Genomic DNA, 20,273 nt, shown 5'->3' with positions numbered 1-20,273 from the left:
CCGCTGCTTGAAACAATATGCAATTAGGGGATAATGGGTTACGGGATATATGTCAACCCTCAATGCACCGAGGCCACGGAGAACCTTCACAAGGGATAATGGTAGTACTCCTGAAATAGTCCATACCGTCGGACGGTACATTCAGAAACACCCCCCCCCCTAAAAATGGACCGATCCAACGTGAACAATCACGAAAGCTGAATTGGCGAACGTAGGTTTATTTTGATGCTTTGCTTTTTTTTGGCACCATAGATACTTTTATACACTTTATACAGTTGTGTACATTATCCCCCCCCCAAAAAATTCAACTTTGGAGCAGTTCAATAAAAATCACTCACTCTTTCACAGCAGTCCTTCAAAATAAAAGCTAGCGGGCACTTGATCATAAGTTAAAAGTCATAGAAAAGGTTCAAGTCTAAAACGAGAAGCTAATACTGTCGGGTGAGCGGGGCGCTTTTGGCGTCAGATGAGGCGAGAGTTGCGCAAGTACTGGACCAGAACCTTGTAGATGAAGTTGTACTGGGACAGCGTTTGCACCATCAGCATCCTTTGCTCGCGAAGCTTCAGCAGCACCGTTTTCATGTCTAGCATCTGCGTGGGGGAGAAAGGAATACTCGCCTTTTTAAAGGGGGGGGGGGCTTTGCTCTTAATCGCCACGAGAGGGCGCCAAATAGACGCTTCATAGAACATAGGTCTTCAGGATCAGACTGTTCGGACATGCTCACTAAGCGTCATTCTGTTTGAGGTCCTTGTTATAAGCACTAGATTTGATATTGTGTCGTATTTTTTTACTACCCAATTACTGTAATGGTATTGTGTTGTATTTCTGTAGACATATTGAATTATTTCCCTTGTAGTATTATTGTAGTGTTTCTGTAATATTACTGCATCTGTTTTTTCTGTAATCTTTTTGTATTACATTATTCCTCGATTGTTTCAGTTGTAATTATTTTGTATTACTGCAGTTATGGTTTAGTGTCGTATTTTTGTACAGAATATTAATGTAGTGGTATTTTTCTCGTATTTCTGTAATATTACTGTGGTTGTAGTTTTGAACTATAGTATTACTCTAGTCGTGTTTATATGGTATTTTCTTTGTATTGTTACTGCAGTGGCGTTTTTGCTAATACTTATGTAGTAGTGTTTTTTGTATTACAGTAGTGGTATTTTTTCTAGTACTATAGTATTACTGTAATCATATTTTGTAGTATTCTTTTTCAAAATGAATGCAAAATAACAAATTAGGCCCCTGTTTTTGATTTTGTTTTTTAGTAAATTGGAGCGCGAGAGATTTTTCTTCTTCCAAGAGGGGTCATGACATAAGATAATTGAGAAGCGCTGCATCAATGTCCAATGAGTTATAATACTTGCTAAGTCACGTTTGTTAGTAAGGGATAGCGCGCTTGTCCTTGATCGCCACGGGAGGGCGCTAAAATCTCGTAGTAGGAATAAATAGTGGCTCGCGTATTAGCGACGGGCGCGAAGTCGAGCGGGAGACGTACCTGGTTATGCTCCAAGCAGGCGATCATGATCTCGGACAGGATGACCACGCCGCTTCTCCCCACTCCGGCGCTGCAGTGGACCAGCACGGGCATGTCGGCGTTCTTGGGCTCGCCCACGCCGTCGGTGTGCCGGCGCACCGACTGGATCTCCTCCAGGTAAGCTGGCGAAAGCGCGGGTCAGACCTGGCAGCGATAGTACGAAGGCGAGGGATCACTCACTGAGGAAGCCTTTCAGGTCGTCGGGGCAGCCGTGATCGGGCCAGTCCGTGTACTGCAAGTGCCAGAGGGTCCTCTCCTGTCCCGATCCCATGTGCTTGATCTTCAGGCCGGTGGTGGCGTAGCAGCCCGACTCGGTGCGGAAACGCGTGGTGATCTTGAAGCGACCGTACGTAACCGTGTTGTGGCGAGAACCCAGACGGGGCCAGTAGCGGAAGCTCTTCTCTCGCCCGCTTTCCTGAGAAGGCAGAACGTGACCGTTTTTCAGGCAAGTCTGCGTTGACGATTGTTCTATGGCGCGGTTTGAATGAGTTTTGCCATTTCCAATTTCGGGCCCCTGCAGATTGCATGAGGAAGCTTACAGGCAATGTTCCCTCTAATTTTCCACAGGTCTGAGCGTTCACACAAAGTCGGTGAGCAACAGCAATCCCAAGTGTGGCAACTAATCCATTATCAAACATGTCCAAAACTTGACATTAAAGAAGCCAAAACAACCTGAAGAGCATTTAGGACTCGAAAGAGCCGATTCCTTTAAGTGAGCCGAGCCGAAGAAGCCAGTTCTCGAAAAACTATTGACTTTACTCAACTTCATTCAATTTCGACTTCAAAATACTGCATTTAGAACACAGCGTCAGGGGAACCCGTGTATTTTGACCTTCGTGTACTGTAACTTTGACTTAATTTGCTTCTTAATTAGCAATTTGGAGCCCTGATTTTTGTGAGCTGGCTAGATTTTTTTGTGAGTGGAAAAGCTCTAGGCAGTGCGCAATTGCGCACACACGCAGCTTAGAGGAAACATTGCTTCCAGGCCAAGCTGACAGGAGACACGTTCTGATTCAAAACATTTTAGGAAATTAAAGCCTTCATTCAAAACAGACATCTTAGTGTAATTTGGATAAAGAGGGACAAAACAGAGTTAAGATGGCTGCTACTAACCCTGCAAATAAAATGCAAGTCCTGTAATTGAGTCTCTTTTACCCCTAGCCCCACATTGTTTTCTTCTCTAGCCACTCATGTTATCTACTATTATTGTTAGCTGATCCGTGTAAACAAAAAAGCTTTTACCATTCTTCCGCAGCTGTTCAGGTCCCGATACTAGATACATTTGGATTTGCTCTTGCCATGGTTTTACAGAAATCAATCAAGGATTGTGCACACTTGCGTTTAATAAAGGTGCGTGGAAATGAATCACGAGTGGCGTTACAAACGTTTCATTGGAATACCTTCCGAGCATCACCCGTACTGTTCTTTTCAGGATTTCATTGGCTAACCAACGTGTCAATCATTATCTGAATCCGGTATTACTGGCTAAAGAAGACGATCTCCATTTTATCAGTACAGACACTTATAGGCCAATGAGGGCTGTGGACTGTGGAAAAAAAAAAGCCTGTTATCGTCTGAGAGTGGTGTCAATTGAAAGGGGAGGGCCAACGGCCATATTGGGAATCATTTTACGCGTCTGTTTTTAAAGGGGAGTTTTGGTGAGCTATCACTGCTTTATACATTTCAGGTATCTTGTTTCAGACTAATCGTGATGTTTGTGCGTTGAACTTAATCTAGAATCTCAAAAGTTTGAGCTTTCCAGTGATATGTTCCATGATGCGTTTCAGTGACTGCTCCATTAAAGGGGTTAAGAATTTCGAATCTGGGTAGAAAATATTTCTTGGAATAAGAAAAATAATCTCCTATCATGGTAACTCAACTTCTTATGGCAATTTATTATTGAAAACTGGATACCTATAATGAGCAACCGTAGTTTTGCGTGCATCGTATTCACGCTAAAATAGTCATAATACTGCACCTCTTCGGCGGTAACCATGGCAATGATGGCGACGCTCTGCTCCCACACCATCTGCCAGAAGTCTTGACACGTGTTGGAAAGAGGCCCCTGGCTCGCTATGTAGTTCCATTCCTGTCCTCCGACATTGATCTGCGGAAACCGAAAAAAAAGGTTTCCCCTTCCAACAAAAACAAAGGGCTGAAAGACGACGCGAGCCACTGCAAAACCTGCCGCGCCACAAAACTTCCGTCGCTAGCTTGCGTCGCAGCATGCCGCGCATTTCACAGCACGCCGTGTTTTTTTTTTTCGTGTGTCAACTAAGGGCCGCACGATTTTGAAAAATAAGAAAAAACAAATGGCACATTTTCAGACTGGTTTCGATTTTCAATTTAAAAAAAAAAAAAGCCTTTTCTGCGCTCGTTTTTGGGATTGTGTCCCCGACGTGCCATGCTACAAATAACCTTAAGGAAACAGCGCCCTCTTCTGGGGAGTTTTGTTAGGGTTGCTGTCTGCTGGCCATTGATAACTTTGACTCACTGAGGTTCACACGGTGGGTGTGTGCCTGGTTGGCATAGCAGACTATTTGCAAAATTAGCCTCGCCTTTAATGGCGAGTGCGGTTAAAACTTGCCCCTGATTGACCGGCGTTGTTAAAACCAGAGATGTGACAGTTCGGGTGAGCCAAACATTCCATAACCCGAATAAGAAAAACACAAACACGGAACTATCATTCCTGCTAAGTCGCAATATCGATCCGATTTGGGTTAATGGCGCAGCCCCTAGTGTCAACACCCTACTTCACTCGTGCCTTACCTTAATATGCGACGCGTTGATGTAGCCGGTGTTGTTCTCCTTGGTGGGCACGAGTTCCACGCGGGTGTCGTCGTAAGGAAGGACGTCCTGGAAACGGTTCTTGTCGGCGCTCTCGGCCATTTGGGCCACGGTCAGCTCGGCCCCCGGACGACACTTGGGGATGCTCTCGTACTCTTTCAGTAGCTCGCCCATCTCCATGTGCCGCTCCAGGATTTTGCACTGAAAGACGAGGGGGATAGAATTGGGGTTTTGTGCATTTACGTCACGATAACCTGGACTGGATTTTTAACACGGTCTTTGGTTATCAATCGAAATAATATATATCATTCTACGCCAGCAAAACCAAATTTCAGTTCATTTACAACTGTGGACATAGCACACGCTAAACAATACATTGGACCCCTGAGTTACAGCCTTCCTAGCTTACAATGATTTCACGTTAGGATGTGGAATACATCTAAGAAATCTACATACTCGCACGAGCAACATAAGAAGCTAGACAGAATCTGCAATGATGACACAGGGCAGAAGACGGTGTCAGTAAGTCAAAGTTCCCAATTCCGTAAAGCACGTTTTCATTGTGTTTATAGACGAGTCCCAAAACTTGCAAAACCTTGATAACAATGAAAACAAAGCTTGCGATGATCAAGAAATACAAAGGCACACGCCTCATTATCTTCACCGAGGAATATGACAATAACCAGAAAAATTATCAATAATACAGAGGCAATTAAAGCGAGTCTTCTAAGTGCTCAACAATCTTCACTATTCCAAGTTTTAAGATCCAAAGTCTCCCTTTCCCCCGGCATCTACCCGCTACTCCACTCAACAAACTCAAGTCACGTCACGCGAGGGTAAATAAAATGTCATTTTTTCCTTGTGTGTTTATGTTATGTAATCATAAACCCGTATATTACGTACAAGTACAGGCATGTGCTATTTTTGTCTCCAATGTTTATTATGTAAGTAAAATGTTCATGTTTTTACCCAGGATACTAGGGTTTAGTTTATTACCATGAGATTCCATCCCCATATTGCGATTTGCGATCCCACCCAAAATCAAATTAATGTTGTATCCTGAGATCTTCTGTATAAGTGTTTATTATTCAATTTAGTACCAGTTCCCTGCAACCTTGTCTGAATACACTTACCGCGGTCAAAGATCTAAAACCAAAAGGTTTGTTCTTCAATGTACCATCAAAAGTAAAACAATCACTTTATGTCAATACCTGAAGGACCTAACTGTTGATGCTGACATTAGTACACCACCTAAGGAGGCTTTTGTTAGTGGTGAATAACGTAACAGAAACAACAAATTCCTACCCTCTCGTCATTGGAGTCTCGCTCCGTCTCGTCCTTGACTTGACTTTGTGCCGGGTGCCTCAAGACCGACAGTCCATTGAGATGGGCGACCTTGAGAGGCCCCATCTTCCTCACATCTGACCGCATGCTCTTCTTCATGCCCTGGCGAGAGCAATAAGTGCAGTGAGGACGAATGTATTGGCTTCTGGAACGCGTTCTAGGAGGGTGGAGACGTCGGCTCGTCGCTCGGAGCGTTGACTTAAAATGTCACCCAGCGAGTTTTCAGACATGCTTTCGAAAATCGAGTTTCGTGCCAGAACACCTAAGTGGGAGCTGATGTCACATTGATTTGAAAGTTTAATTGAGAGCAAATCAACCTTTGTGGAAGGACCAGGAACACAAAATGATAGAAAGAAGAACAAGGAGTTACGTCAGATATAAATAGCGCTTTACTCCTGACCCAGAAAATCTGCTTTCATTTGCTGCCTGGCTTAAAAATGATGTGGATGTGGGGTCTGTTAATTGGACGGAAGCAAGAATGTGTGCCGGGGATAGACGTGAATGACAAAGGATAGTTAAGGAATAACCGATAAGTCAGATAATTACAGAACCTTGGATTGCAGATAGACCCCAGCAAATAAAACCTACAGCACTTTTTGATAGAAGCAGGTAAAAGGTGGGCTACTGTTACTTGAGGCTGCTTCTGTTTATTGGGCTAGTGCTTAGGAGTATCAAACAAGAGCTGATCTTCCCAGGAACTGCATAAAAACCAAAATGTCTTCATACTTTGGATTTAAAATTTAGGAGTGCCGGCCTTAGTGGTCCATTTTCCACTTCTGTTTACTTTCCCGCATTTGGACGTACCGGATTTAACCTGACAAAAATCGTTTCAGGGGAAAAGCTTTGATTACAAAAATCACCCAGAATGAAGTCACGATATATGCAAGAATTGTTTTGTTTTTTTGTCCCACCCTTACTGATAAATGCAACTCCCAACTGGCTAACCCAGGTTCCCTGGTGGCCCGCTTGGGCGGGGAGCCGAGGAGGGATCGCACCATTTGTTGCGATTGGGCTAAACCAGTGTAGGCTTTTTGCTGATAAGTTTTGCATGGCACAGCAACTCAGCCCTTGTTGAGCTGTGAGCTTAATGTGTCAGGTTGGAAAGAGCGAAGTGGAATGAATGTGTGTGTGTGTTCTAGACACTAGCCACCTAGGGGGATATGGCTTTGGCAAATAGATAGAATAAAAATGACTCACAGGAGGAGGTAAACCTTCAATGGTCTTTTTGGCTTGAGGCACGTCAGAGACCGGCCTCTTGAATTCCTTTTTGGACTTGTGCTTGGCCTCGCCGCTCAGGTCTCCTTCCGACACGGAGGGCATCATTCTGGCTTGCCGCATGTAGAGCGGCTCCGTGTCTTGCATTCGAGGATGAACCTTATAGGTGAGGGCGGCAGCGAGCGAAGGGTCCAGAGACGAGCCAATGGGATAAGCCGGCGGGGGTTCCAGGGGGATCTGTTGTCGAGGAGCCGTCGAGAATTGTTGTTGCGGGGTCTCCTCCGGGATGACGGCATCGTCGTGAGAGAGCGGCGTGCGGCGACCTGCGTCGTCCTCCAAATCTTCTTCATCGCCGCTGCTGTGCACCAGCATGGTGGCGTCCGAGAGAGATTTCTTGTGCCCGTACTTGGAGTCAGCCTTGGTGTCGCTCCTGTCTTCTGTTTTGGCACGCTCCAAAAACACGTTCAGCTGCGAACCTTGCGAGCGAGGATTGGCTGCGGCTTCCGAAGAGGACACGCGTCGCTCTTTCAGCCTCACGCCCTCCAGACTTTGCGCCAGTCCGGCGATCTCGATGGAGTTGCGCTTCTGGATGTGAGGAGGTGGTCTCCGCGTAGGTCCGATAAAAAGCGGTTCTGACACTTCTTGCAGAGAGTGAGCTACGGGCAAACTGTCCTCCTGGAAGGTTTGGACCGAGTGGTGCACGCGACGCGTGATGATGAGGTCCGGGTTGCTGCTGCTGACGTAAAGATGTCGCGAAAGGTCCGGCGTGCTGTTCGCAGGCCGAGGGTGAGCGTACGGATACGGGGGTGGCGGTCTGTACACCTGCGTGCGCATAATATTGGGGGCCGGGTACTCTTGGGCTTGCTGCAGCTGCACGTTGGTGAGCTCCGGGACACTGACCGCACCCACAACGGGTCTCCTCTCAATGGGGTAAAGGTGGTACGGTGAGGGACTGTGGAAGCTGGAGCCCACGTGGAAGGGGTAGTGATGATGGTGCTGGGTCACCCCGCCGCCACGCTCTCCGCTGATTTCAGGCTGACTGTAAACGAGCGGATCCGGCCTGCTGTACGCGTAGGAGTTTCCGATGTTCAGGTTCCTCATGGAGTGACTCTGCCGGTGCTCGTGGGACAAAAGCATCCCCGCGCTGCCGCCCCGGTTCTTCTGGCGCATGACCGTCTCGTAGTCCGGAGTGGCGCGGTAAGAAGGCGGGATGAGGGCGCTGTGGCGGTGCGAGGGCACGTAGTCCAGCCGGGTGATGTCGCTGGTGATGGAGGGGTTGGAGGACATGGGGGAAGGCTGGAGGTAGTGTTGGGGGTTGGTGAGAGAGCTGGTGCTGTGGGCACTGTACACGCTGCCGTTTCGCAAGCGCCCGCCGCTGTTGTATTCCATAGCCGGGCAGTCCAAGCTGGTTTGAGAGTGGTAGTAGTAACCGTTCTGGCTGTTCATGTACAGGTTGTCTATGACGGAGCAACTTGTGATTAATATTGATAATGAGCTCTGACGCAATGAATTGAAAGTTACCTTGTGATGAATTGTAAGCTTCAGTGAAGTGGCCGTTGTAGTGCATTTGTGGCGGGGGCATCATGTACCCTTGGGGCTTTGGCTGCTGTTCGGACAAAAAGAAGAACTTAAGCCATATCAAGACTGATTTTAAAAAAAAAAAAAAGAATTTGAATAATCAATGATAAAATTGATATGTATCAAACTGCGAACTCACAAGAGACAATCTAGTTGACGATCTGCGTCTGACTGGGTTGATGACAGTGGTCGGGCTTTGTCTGGGAAGAAAACAAAGACACAAAAACACATATTGCTGAGAAATATCGCCTCCTATTTCCTTGAGGAAAAGGAAAACTCATCTCAGCTCAGTTTAAAGACGCTTAAAAGGTTTACATTTAAATGAGAAGGAAATATTTAGCCTCGATCTCTCCTACTTGATATCAACAGCTATCCATTGAGTTTTAAAGAACAAAACTAGACCCCCAGGATAAGGCAACTTATTTTCACTCTACTGTGTGGAATAATGTATTTTTCGGCTCCTCTTTGCAGCATGACAATACCGTATTTTTTGTACCGAATATATTAGCTTTGAGTCCCAAGACTTGCAATGATGCTAAAAAACAAGACAATGACATGATAACCATAGGAAAGAAGCGTGCGATGATCAAGAAACAAAAAGAAGGCACACGAATGGCTATCCTTTCTAAGTCAGACAGCCCTAACCAATCGACAATCAGGAATATAAAAAAAGAAAGAAATTTTCTTAGGGTGATACAATTATCGCAAGTTCTAAAATCAGTTTCATTCTTAACCTATCACCCCCTCCACCGCATCCACCCACTACCCCACTGTACCAGCTCAAGACATGTCACATTAAAGGTAAATACAATTTTTTGTTTTTCTCGTTATTTGTATTTATTTATAGTTATGTGTATAGCAGATCAGTAGTACTTACTATTATTCAGATTTTTATCTGGGGTACGGAGCTAAATATCATAGGTTTCTATCCCCTATTTTACAGCAATTTCACTTTGCAATCCCTGCCAGAATGGATTCATATAGTATCCTGGGGGTATACTGTTTTAATATTTGTAAAATTGAGACAATTTTGAATATGGGGGTGAAAACATATACAATTCTGGCAAGTATGTACACAAAACGGCTCTGAAATTACACTGTCAGAAATCCTAATGTTTGTATTATTGGCAACTGCTTTTAAAACAGTGCCTCAAAATGAAGTAGCATTGCTATGATTGTACTACTCAGCTAACCGCTGCTCACCCCTTATTGGAAGACGGAGAGGGACGAGAAAGCATTTGAAAACGAGGAAAGGCAAGAGCGAGGAGGGACTTCTGGGAGCCCTCGGGAGGCGCGGGGTCGCACTCCTCCCTGAGGAAGTCACAAGTGAGTCTCACAGGAGTGGCGCTCGCCACAAAAGAGGCAGGAAGTCGGCTAGACGTGTCTGACTTACAGGCTGCTCTTGTTCAGCTTATAAAACTTGAGTCTGGCCAGACACATACGGCACACGTATTTGGAAGTTTCCATGTCTTCCTGCGGTACACAAAAAGAGAGAGGATTGCATACCTACGCTCAGAGTATCAGCTGACGCTATCAGACTTTTATGGCTAGACAACAACAACACAGGCGCATTGTTCAGACTAATTCCTAAACGAGAGAGCGATGTCGAGAGAGGGAGTGTGAGAGACTTACAGTCTGGAATTGGACACTCTCCTCTCTGTTGAGCAATTCCAACGCGAAGAAAGACCTGTTGTGACTCATGTTGTTGATTTCATTCCACCTGACGCAAGTAAAAAGCAAACATGATGTCAGTGCAGTCTCGGTAAAATGCTCAAGATTAGAAATTCACGATAATTATCAGGTTGATGGTTATCACGCTGATAAAGGGCAGTATGTCACAGGTTTTAGCCCGATAGAACAAAAAAAGCCGATAAATAGTCATTTGATGCGACTCTATAATATTCAATCAGTCTCCACTACTAATAATAATAAAAAACCTGTGTTCCTCATTTAAATTCATGATGATTTTGTAGAGAAGAAGTAGCATACTTTGGTTGTCTCTTCTGTCTACCTATCCACAATGTGCATTAGGCACTGGAGAGCTCAGTCAAAATCGGTGTGATGGCTAAGGATAACGTGATTGTACGGGCTTCTGAACTTTAGCGAGTACATGGTTTTGTTTTTAGAATATTGTTTGGCACACTACTGCGTGTCTGTTGGTGCTTATTTAATTAAGATTGACAGCTTGCTGGTTTGAATTGACAGCGGCCCAACTGTTCCTTTTCTCTACTAGATGTACAAAAAGCGTAATATACATATTTAAATGTTTTGTATTTATTGGGCAAAACATTGCGGCAAAAATTTGCTTGACATGGGCCACTGTGATAAGTTTGCTCAATGTAGTTGCATTAGAATTTGAAATTTATTAAAACTACTATTGTATACAGCTAAGATAACACCACTTAAAATGAGTGAGTCTATTTTTTGGCTAAGGCATGTGTACCATTCAGTATTGTAACACTTTTTTAATGTTTTAAATTAACGTAATTTCACATGAGAACACCCATAATCACACAGACTTTGCATTTTTTCGACACCTTTTTCTTGGCCAAATTCAAGGACGTAAGACAATTTTCCAATTTTTACAGTCACATTAAAAAGAGAAATCCGGTGTGAATCATGTATTTTGCCGAGCCAAAAATATATCTGTGATTTACACATGCAATTTTTATTCCGTAATGTTTATTTATCAAGATAAATTTTAGATGGTGTAAATCGCAAATACATTTGTCAATCTGAACAAAACGTATAAATATTTTTGAAAAAGAATCTCTCACTTTAGTTAATAGACGTTGGGTTAAAATTACGGGAATACATACCTTACATTTTAAGTTGCAGGAGGTTCTTCTTAATACAATTTATGACTAAGAAATGCTACCTTAATTATATGCATGGCCCATAATCAATGTCCATAATTGATGCGTAATCCTTGCTCTCATACACATTTCATAGTATCCTCGTGGGTGGGACACAAAGGGGGTTGCTTCAAAGGACAATGCCATACAAACTAATGCCAGCTACCGTTAATCACGAGGGGGGAAAAAAAAGGCAAAGCGGAGCCACCAGTCATCAGTATTGGTCCCCAGCAGCAAGATTTTATCAGTTTTGGGTAGGAAAAAAACTTAATGTGTATTCCTTTCTCAAGACCAATAACATGTCTCATGGTTCTACAAAGGAACCAAAAAGAGACATTATTCGTGGAATTATCCGTCTTCCTGACTAATTTAAGGAACATTAGAGAACTGCTTAAACTACCTGAATAAATGAAGAGGCCTGCCGTTTTTGTGCTTGACGAAGATGCCATCGAGACAGGAGCCCAACGTTACATCCATGCCTGTATTGTCCTGTTGACACAACACGAGAGAAGCTCGAACATTTTTGGACAGGAACTGTAGGCCAACTTTAACCCACCTTGGCTTGATAGCTTTCTTGGCCGTAGCCCTCCATTTTTTCCACCTCTTGCATGTACAACATCTCTGCATCGGGGGAGGACAGACCCCTGGGAACAATCAGAGTCAATGATTTCAAGTACCCAAGGCCTTGCTAAGAACTCTCATTATTCTAGTTAACATTTGATCGAAAAAAAAAGAGGGTTCTTTTCAGAAAGGAGAGCATTTTGTGATTTGTTATGAGACCTTTCTTACACCTCCAATCATTCAGGCTCACCTATATGACTGATAGAGAAGTGCCACTTTCTGAGTGGCGTCCTCCAACACTCGGTCATCCTGGATCCAGTCCTGCAGTCAAGTCCCAACAATGCAAAGTGTTTTTTAAAATAGTCCTCTCACGGGCCAGATGTAATTATTCTTCATAATTAAAAATAATCAGGAAATTGCTTACGATAGGAAACAGAGCAAACTTTTGAAGAAACTCCTGGGAATTGTAGCGGTTGTAGTCTCCAAAATCAGCTGTGGGAGTAGGAAACGATGCATCAAAACTATAAAAAGCCATTTGTCTTTATCCAGAAAGTGCTTTCAAGCAGTTGCAGCTGTCACAAGATTTGCATGGAGGAATGAATTATGAGCATTTCATTTTTCAAATTTGTTGAACAATGTCAGCACTACAAATCACACATTTGCATATGCATTTATTGTTGCTGCCAGTTTAGTTGGCAATAGAGTGCAATTAAGCTCAGTAGTTCACTTTTAATCGTTCAAGGGCACACCTATCAACCGCGAGTGACTAAATGTGCAAAACTCTAGCTAAACAAATCCTTTTTAGGGAATAAATATGTGTGAAAATAAATGTCAAACATTAAAATCAACTGGACCAAATAATATATGTAAGGACCCTTTTTAATGCAGAATGTCTACAGCTGCAGGCTAAAGATGATGCAGCAACTTTGCAAAAAGGTACAAATAGTTTTTTTTTCTTCAAGAAAAGAATTCAAAGAACTATGAGATAAAGAACTAGCGTAATTAGTCAATTATGCACAAACAGTTCGAGCTTTGCCACTTGTGTCACAAATTTCGCCATACGAAAGACGTTAAAAGACAATGTGCATCACTAACGGAACAGCAGTGATATCAAGTTGACTCTTAAAGGCACAGCGTGTTTAGTATCAGGGGAATCTGCACAGTTCAATGAACAACATATTCATTTCCGAATATTACATTTTTTGTAGTTTATAAAACCACAGCCAAAATAAAAAATGCAAGTAAGCATCCTTGTTACCTTGTACGGCTAAGCTAGCCAAACGGATGGCTTGCTCTAAAGTGCATGAGATGTGGCCCTCCAACACATCCTTCTTCAGCTGGAGATAATACTGATACCTGTGAGAGTAGATGTGGTCATTTAAGAACAGGAAATGGTCAAGTCATCCCCGAGAGTCGGAGGATTAGAATAGTCATTGATCAATAAAAAAGGCCTTAGTCACCTGGTGATCTCCTGCTGTAGCTGGGCAACACTGGGGATGTAGAAGACCACACCGAAGTAGACGGTCGGCTCCACTCCGTACTTGTCCAGCTGCTTCTTCAGCGGCTTGTCCAAGTCGATCCATCTCTGCTGGTTCTGCTTGTTCAGGTACCACAGACTGAAGAACGTTATCTAGGAAGTACAAACCATTTGTATCGATGGCACTCGTAACTCACGCAAGCACAGCCCTCTATACCTCTCTTAACTCGAGTCTCTGTGCGACCGCCTCCAAACATTCCTGCCCCGTGCTCTCCACCGACAACGTGAACTCCACAAACTCGCCATTGAGCTGCTGGATGCGAGTGACCAGGCAGCTCTTGCTGGATACCGTGTACCTCCTGGTGCGCTTGAGCTTAAAGCCGAACGGCAAGGGCATGATTCGGGATCCTTCGAGTCTAGTCCTCGTAAACCAATTGCCTAGGTTTTTCTTTTTGATGGATCTCACGAGTTGTGGGGCTCATTGTTGGACAGACCTGAATAGGTGGCAGGAAAACATCGTCACTGTCAAATGTAAACAATCAATAAATAGGAAATACATAAAATGACCCATAACATCAAAAAAACATGTCAACATAAACACCTCCTCAACTGCGTGACAATTAGAGGCTGTGAGCCACAGCATAACCCACTTTGTATACACTCGGCTGCACTTAGATGTACATATATAATCAGAATATATGTACATAGTCTTTTCCTTTTTGCATAGAGTACAGAGACCCCTCGCTACTTTGCACAACAAGTTATTTCCGGTTTTACTTCTTGGCTGACTTTGAATTTTTTTTTTTGTCTTTCTTGTAATTGATATCAACATATTGTGTTCAGCGGATAGCAGGGACTGATTAGGGAGGGCGCTCTGTCTGTGTGCGCGACTCTCATAGTCTGAAGTAAGCTAATAGTCAAACAGTGGAAGGGCACTGTCTCCGTAAACAAGCTAGGAAGCATAGCGACCGCTAGCCTTTAGTTGCTCGTTACATTGAAAAGAAATTCATCAATTCAATCGGACTACGGAAAGTCAAAAGAGCGCAACAAAATTGTGAATACCACTGCGTGCTTTGTGAGATTATAGGGTTCCAGAAAGGACTTGGGCGGCTTCTGGGAGAAGGCAAGAGCAATGCTGCTGTTCCAGTCCTGTATCTTGCCAACACCAGGTTCATTAGCCATAAAAACAAGGACTTGGAGCAACAACTCGTGGGAAACCCACTAGATTTGGGATGATTTTTCTTGAATTATCGCAGAGATCTGTCTCCAAGGACACCTGATGAGAGCGCACAGCTTGCCGGCCACTCTTTAAATTGCATTCTGGAAAGAGAAGCCCTCCATTTGTTTTACTATTGTATAATGATAATAAAACCGTTCATTCAGCTGCAATTATGTGTTATAATTTTTAAACCTGTAATTGTGACCGTCATGAACTCTTAATCGGTAATAACCTCATCTCAAGTTAAGTTTAACTTTGGGAGGTTTTTATGAAGGTGCGAAGCTACTTTGCAGATTTTCACTTTTTGCGGGTGGTTCTATTCCCCATTAACTGCAAAAACAGAGATCTTTGAATACATATTTTATTTTATTTTCATTGGATCCTAGATTTAAACTTGTTATCATAATTGTACATTGGGGTTGCAAACAAATTTCATTGGCATTTCGATGTTAACGACAATAAGACAATATTTTTTTTCATTGAAGCAAATCTATACAGAATGACTAAGTTATAAATTGTAACCTACATGAAAAACAAAATCAATCTTAATTTTCAAGGAGAGAATTTATGAGCTACAGTAGATCCCGCATTACGTCGTCCCTACCTTAGAAAGTGTTTAGGTTATGGAGTGGAATACTATGTTTTTTCAGCCCCTCTTTACAGCATTTACCCACAGTACGACATCAAAACCAAATTATTTCAAGTGCCCAAAAACGAACAAAATTCAAACTTTGCGGTGTTTGTACATATGACAGGTTATGTATCTAAGACGCCCGTCTGCCATTAGTCGACATGATATACATTAAGATACCTCTCTGGCAGACATGGGGACTTGAGACTTAGTGACTTGGACTCGAGTCGACTCGAGTCGCTGTTTTTATGACTTGTGACTTGACTTGGACTTGGCAATCTAAGACTCGGGACTTGACTTGTGACTTGACTTGCCCAAGAAAAAAATACTTGGGACTTACTTGGGACTTGAAGGTGAAGACTTGAGACTTACTTGAGACTTGCACATGTGTGACTTGGTCCCATGTCTGCTCTCTGCTATTGGTTAGCCTCAAGTCATCATTCCAATTACCTGGATTATTATCAAGCTCTCACAAAGCCTACTAACAAGCTGAAAATTGGCATCACCTGTGTTGGAGCAGAGAAACCTCCAAAACTTGCAGGACGTGCAGCTCTCCAGGACCGGGTTAGCCACCCCTGTGCTATTGGCTAAACTCCGTCCTACAATGCCTTTTTTTCTTTGTTCAGTTCAAAATCTCGTGTAACAAACTTAAATTTGTTTAGCTATGGGCCCCAAGACTTGCAGTGGTAATAATGGGAAAAGCAAGAAGATGATAACCATGGAAAAGGGGTTTAGGTTAATAAAAAAGGCACACAATTTGTTACCTTCGCTATATGGCTGTAATCATGAAGGCACACACACAAAGTTACTCTCACTATAAAGGGTTAATTATTTAAAAAAAAGGCGATTGGAGCTAGGAAATATTCCCAGAGCATGACAATCTTCACAAGTGGAAGATTTAAAACCACTTTCATTTTAATCTACTGTCTCTTCTCCCCTATCTGCATCCACCTTCTAACTCCACAGGACCAGCTCAAATCACATCACTCCAAAAGGTAAGTATAATGTCATTTTACTTTACATGAACAGTATACTTAATGTTGTTCAACCCTAAACATGTATATTACATATAAATAAAACGATTTCAATGTTTTAATGTTATAATCTGGGGTGGTTGTGGTTCTGGAATGCATTAGCTAATTACCATTGGTTTCTATCCCCCAGTTTGGGACCCCACCTCAGAGTGGATTGATATTGTATCCCGGGGTCTACTGTTTTTGGATTAATCTGAATGATTATATGAAGGGGTAACCATGACAGAACGCAAAAGACTTAATTTTATCCAAGTACGCCTCGGGTCTTTATTTTAGAAGTTGACGATTTGTTGTTAACTCATTTATGAAATTTAGTGTTGTTTGTCGAATTATATTAGCTTAAATGTGTCTAGACAATGCAGGTATTTTTACAATTACATCTCACATATATATGAATATATAATAATAATTATTTATAATTAATTATAATACAACGAACATAGAATAATTATGTGAACTTCGAACTCACTTTCCAGCAACTAGTCGGAACCTAAAACTACTTACTTATAGAAGACTCGAGAACGCTTGTTTAGTAAAATTCAGTTATAATTCGACACAATTACACCCACGCTAAAGGACTGAACACACTCAAAATATAATTATTTATAAAAAACTTAACAGTGAAATGTAACAATTAATATATATGTATATATATTAGCAAAATTAGCATTAACATGCTAACACACACCCAGTAAGTAGACGCCTCCCGCAAGTTCCTGACGTCGCCGGTAAATATTTTGGCCGGAACGCTGGACGTTACCGCAGAGCTGCCGGTATTCAAAGGTCCGAGGAGGGTTCGATTCCCGGGGGTAGCTCCATAAAAAAGGCAATATTTCAACAAAAATAAAATAAAAAACAATTTAAATGCCACCGTTTCTCGTGAAAAGTGTCACTTGACGAGCTTGTCGCGTGTTTTGCTTCCTGGGACATGCGACGCAACAGGTGTGTTCATCCGCGGATCTAGAATTTTTGGAATTCTTTCCCAAAATCTGCGACAAACAAACTTCAATATACGTTCCAAAAAATAGGAATACACTGTAAATATCAAAGTCACTCAAATTTGTTCTGACAAGTGTTTAAAAATAGGTGATTTTAACACCGTCGCGGAAGGAATTACAAAGATTTTCGAGGGGGGGAGGCGTGACCTCAGACAGCTGGAATGCAGTGCTGATCCGAATGGTTCGGTTGGCCGCCGAACTCCGTGTTTACCTTCTAGTTCGGCTTGCTACCTTCAACTTGCACGCTTAAAATTGATTTGTGCAAGAAAAAAATCCCCAACTTTTTTGAAAAATAGCTCCCGCAGTCGCATTCCTTTCCCGTACATTGAACTTTAGAAGTATTTAGAGCAGGCCTCCCAAACTTGCGGCCCTCAGAATGAAGCCCCCGCCTTCATAGGAAAGTTAAAGGGACAGTGTGTATTATTTGACCACTAGAGGTTCTAGGATTCTGTCATAATACCGAAAGCAAGTGCTAAAAATGGTAAATGGTCTGTATTTATATAGCGCTTTTCAAGTCAATGATTACCTCCCAAACAGTTTTACACCTGAACCAATATTACACATTTGAAAAAGTACTAATAAAGTAAGCGATGTCATTCTTGCATAAATGGAATGTGCATTGGATAGGATTACATGATCTTTTCCCTCATGTATTGCCAAAGTATTGAAGGATTTTATACATTTGACTAAAAAGGATTTTGTACGATCGCATACAAATTACATTTAAATGCAAAAGATATTCACTGGCTGAGCTGTGGGGCGAGGTCAATGCAACCTAATGGAGAATGCCGTTTACAGGAACAGCGGGGAACTGGGACAAAAGGCCGATAAGATAATCAGCACTTCTCGACGCAGACGGCCCTGGTGACGTAGAAACGCTCGGGGATGTTTTGACCATTTCAGACATTGAGGCGAGGGGGCTTTCCTGACACGCCTATGGGAGGAGCCGGCACACCATCTTGCGGGGAAAAACGTGGGCTGGGAGAAGAAATGCAGAAGATCGAAAGAGGAGGCTTGACAGAGACTCAAGCGACACTAATTCGGCTAATTCGATGGAGTTCACTTAGTTAAATTATTTAAGAAATTAAATCTGCCCCCGTGTGAAAATGTCGGCTATTCTTGTCCATCGTTTCCCATCAAGAAACGAGCGCGCATTGTTCGGAGAATGTAGGTTGTGTTTGGTTAATGGAGTCAGATAACTAATTTGAACAATTTGGAAAACTGTACATTTTTAGTATATTTAATTCCTAACAGTATCAAAAAATTATATATTTTTTTTAACCCAATGCAGCCCTCGACACAAAATTTACCCACGCCTGCTATCACAAGAATAAAATTGAGTACTCATAATGACCATAAGCACAATTTTTCCAGCTTTTTGCCATTTTAGGGGCGGTGGGTACCCGTAGCAGCATGATAGCGGACAATTATGTCATCTGCCCCTGGGTGAGGTACATGTTATGTAAAATAAATTTAATTTTTTGACCTATGAGCATGTTTAAAAGAATACACATTTATATGATAGTTAATGTACTTTTGCTAAGTACAGTATTTAATACAATATTCTTGTTTAAAAATCAACGACACGTTTTATAGTTACTCACGACAATAATGACCGAATAACGACAATAATTATTATGCCGTGAAGCAAAAACCTTTTTCTTTTTTTGAACTATTATAAAATCAAATACTCAGTCAAATAATAATTGAAATCATCAGGTAGAGAAGAAAAAAAGAGACCGTTAGCCAATCGGAAAACAGAACAGAATTCAAAATCCATGCCTCATTTTGTATATTTTAAACATGAGCTCAAGTAGCTGATTGGTCCATTTCTCACTCAAATAGATTTATACATTTTCTGTTGGGAGATTGTGTATTTCAACCAACTAACCTAGCATTTTGGCTAGCAGCAGTGTCCACAATGCTAGCATCGACATTAATGTTTAAGGTCCATAAAAACGGGACAAGCAGCAAAATGATTTAGCATTGACTTTATAAGCGATGCTAATGGCTCGAGTGAAATTAGTCACCGAAGCAATTCATTAGCTAAAATAGGCTCCCCTTTTCTTTACATGGTTAGTCTGTGCCTTTCGCCATTTTGTGTGTGTCTTTGTCTGTGACAATCCGGGATGTTTGGTTGGGGAAGCAAGGGATTATATTATATTATTTTTTATTATTGCATGTTTTATACAGCACTAGAGATGTGTCTGAAAAGTGCTTTGCGAGTAAATTTGGACCGGATTTGAAAAAGGTTGAAGTACCCCTATATACCACAAGGTAACGCTAAAAAAGCTTATTCCGTGTTCATTAAGGCTTTTGCGTTGAGGTGTGGTCTTTTAGGGTACTGCTATTAAGAAATAGCACTAAACCAGGGGTTACCTGTCTTTTTTTTAAAGGGGGAGCAGAGTTTTTTTTTCTTTTAAGAGTGCCACGTCTAATCTCGTTGTAAACGATCTATGTTGTTATCAATGACAATTCCATTGTATTTCATATGCATTTCTGAAATAACAATTTTTACTACTAGGTTATTATTGTGTTCGAGTAAATAAAGTTAGAATAGGCTCAGTCAATAATTACATGTACTTTGTATAAGGGCATTAAGTGTTTTACATATTTAAGTTATGGGCTAATTTGAAAAAAAAATTGGGAAAATTGATCATTCATTTAAAGAGACTCATGATTACCGATGCGCGCTCATTTAGCGCCAAACGCTGCGGGTTCTGATTGGCTCCCTGTCCCTATTCAATCCCAGTCCTGTCAATCCCCTGTTGTCAGTCCGTCTGCGAACCTCAGCGTATACTAGGCAAGCCTTTTTCGACCCTGACTCCCACTTGTCCCGTTTTTGCTCCCGTCTGTCTCCGGCTACGACCTGTTTTGATCCTGACCACGTCTTGCTCTCCCAGTCCCGGTTACCGACCAGTTTTTCCTTCCCTGACACCGCCATCGCTCGCAACGGAAGATCCTCTTCCGTGTTCTGATTTCCATCCGAGTTCGAGAGCGACTTGCTTCCCGCGTCCAGTGAGCATCGGATCG

At 42.4% G+C, this 20,273-nt stretch overlaps 1 protein-coding gene across 6 annotated transcripts; it reads right to left on the bottom strand.

Moving 5' to 3' along the window:
• Window positions 1–202: 202 nt before the first annotated feature.
• ptpn21 (protein tyrosine phosphatase non-receptor type 21) lies at window positions 203–18,573 on the bottom strand. 6 transcript variants are annotated; one of them, XM_088353711.1, is made up of 21 exons: window positions 16,931–17,344; window positions 14,421–14,678; window positions 13,576–13,852; window positions 13,342–13,511; window positions 13,140–13,237; window positions 12,306–12,373; window positions 12,132–12,202; window positions 11,877–11,964; window positions 11,721–11,809; window positions 10,098–10,185; window positions 9,859–9,938; window positions 9,669–9,776; window positions 8,605–8,665; window positions 8,409–8,493; window positions 6,870–8,344; window positions 5,634–5,774; window positions 4,311–4,529; window positions 3,520–3,648; window positions 1,722–1,956; window positions 1,503–1,663; window positions 203–591 (listed from the first exon to the last, which is right to left on the bottom strand). In XM_088353711.1, exons 3-21 carry the CDS (start codon window positions 13,753–13,755, stop codon window positions 463–465), a joined length of 3,675 nt encoding a protein of 1,224 aa, XP_088209837.1. In that variant the 5' UTR covers window positions 13,756–13,852; window positions 14,421–14,678; window positions 16,931–17,344; the 3' UTR covers window positions 203–462. The 6 variants fall into 6 exon arrangements, with proteins under 6 accessions (XP_088209837.1, XP_088209839.1, XP_088209836.1 ...); XM_088353713.1 differs by lacking the exons at window positions 14,421–14,678; window positions 16,931–17,344 and adding an exon at window positions 17,452–18,573; XM_088353710.1 differs by lacking the exon at window positions 14,421–14,678.
• Window positions 18,574–20,273: the final 1,700 nt, after the last annotated feature.

Source organism: Urocampus carinirostris, chromosome 15, assembly GCF_059441175.1.
Source record: "Urocampus carinirostris isolate Australia breed hairy pipefish chromosome 15, RoL_Ucar_1.0, whole genome shotgun sequence".
NCBI classification, from domain to species: domain Eukaryota; kingdom Metazoa; phylum Chordata; class Actinopteri; order Syngnathiformes; family Syngnathidae; genus Urocampus; species Urocampus carinirostris.
Note: the sequence above shows the minus strand (reverse complement) of the source record. Positions and strands in the feature narration are given on the sequence as shown.

Bases quoted from the DNA above. Each gene is read 5' to 3' on its own strand.
- ptpn21 (XM_088353713.1), bottom strand. From the start codon at position 13,755: ATGCCCTTGCCGTTCGGCTTTAAGCTCAAGCGCACCAGGAGGTACACG. The intron at 4,530-5,633 runs GTAGGAATTTGT...CTCGTCTTTCAG, and splicing joins GAGACTCCAATGACGAGAGG to TGCAAAATCCTGGAGCGGCA. The intron at 1,957-3,519 runs GTGCAGTATTAT...CTGCCTTCTCAG, and splicing joins CCATGGTTACCGCCGAAGAG to GAAAGCGGGCGAGAGAAGAG.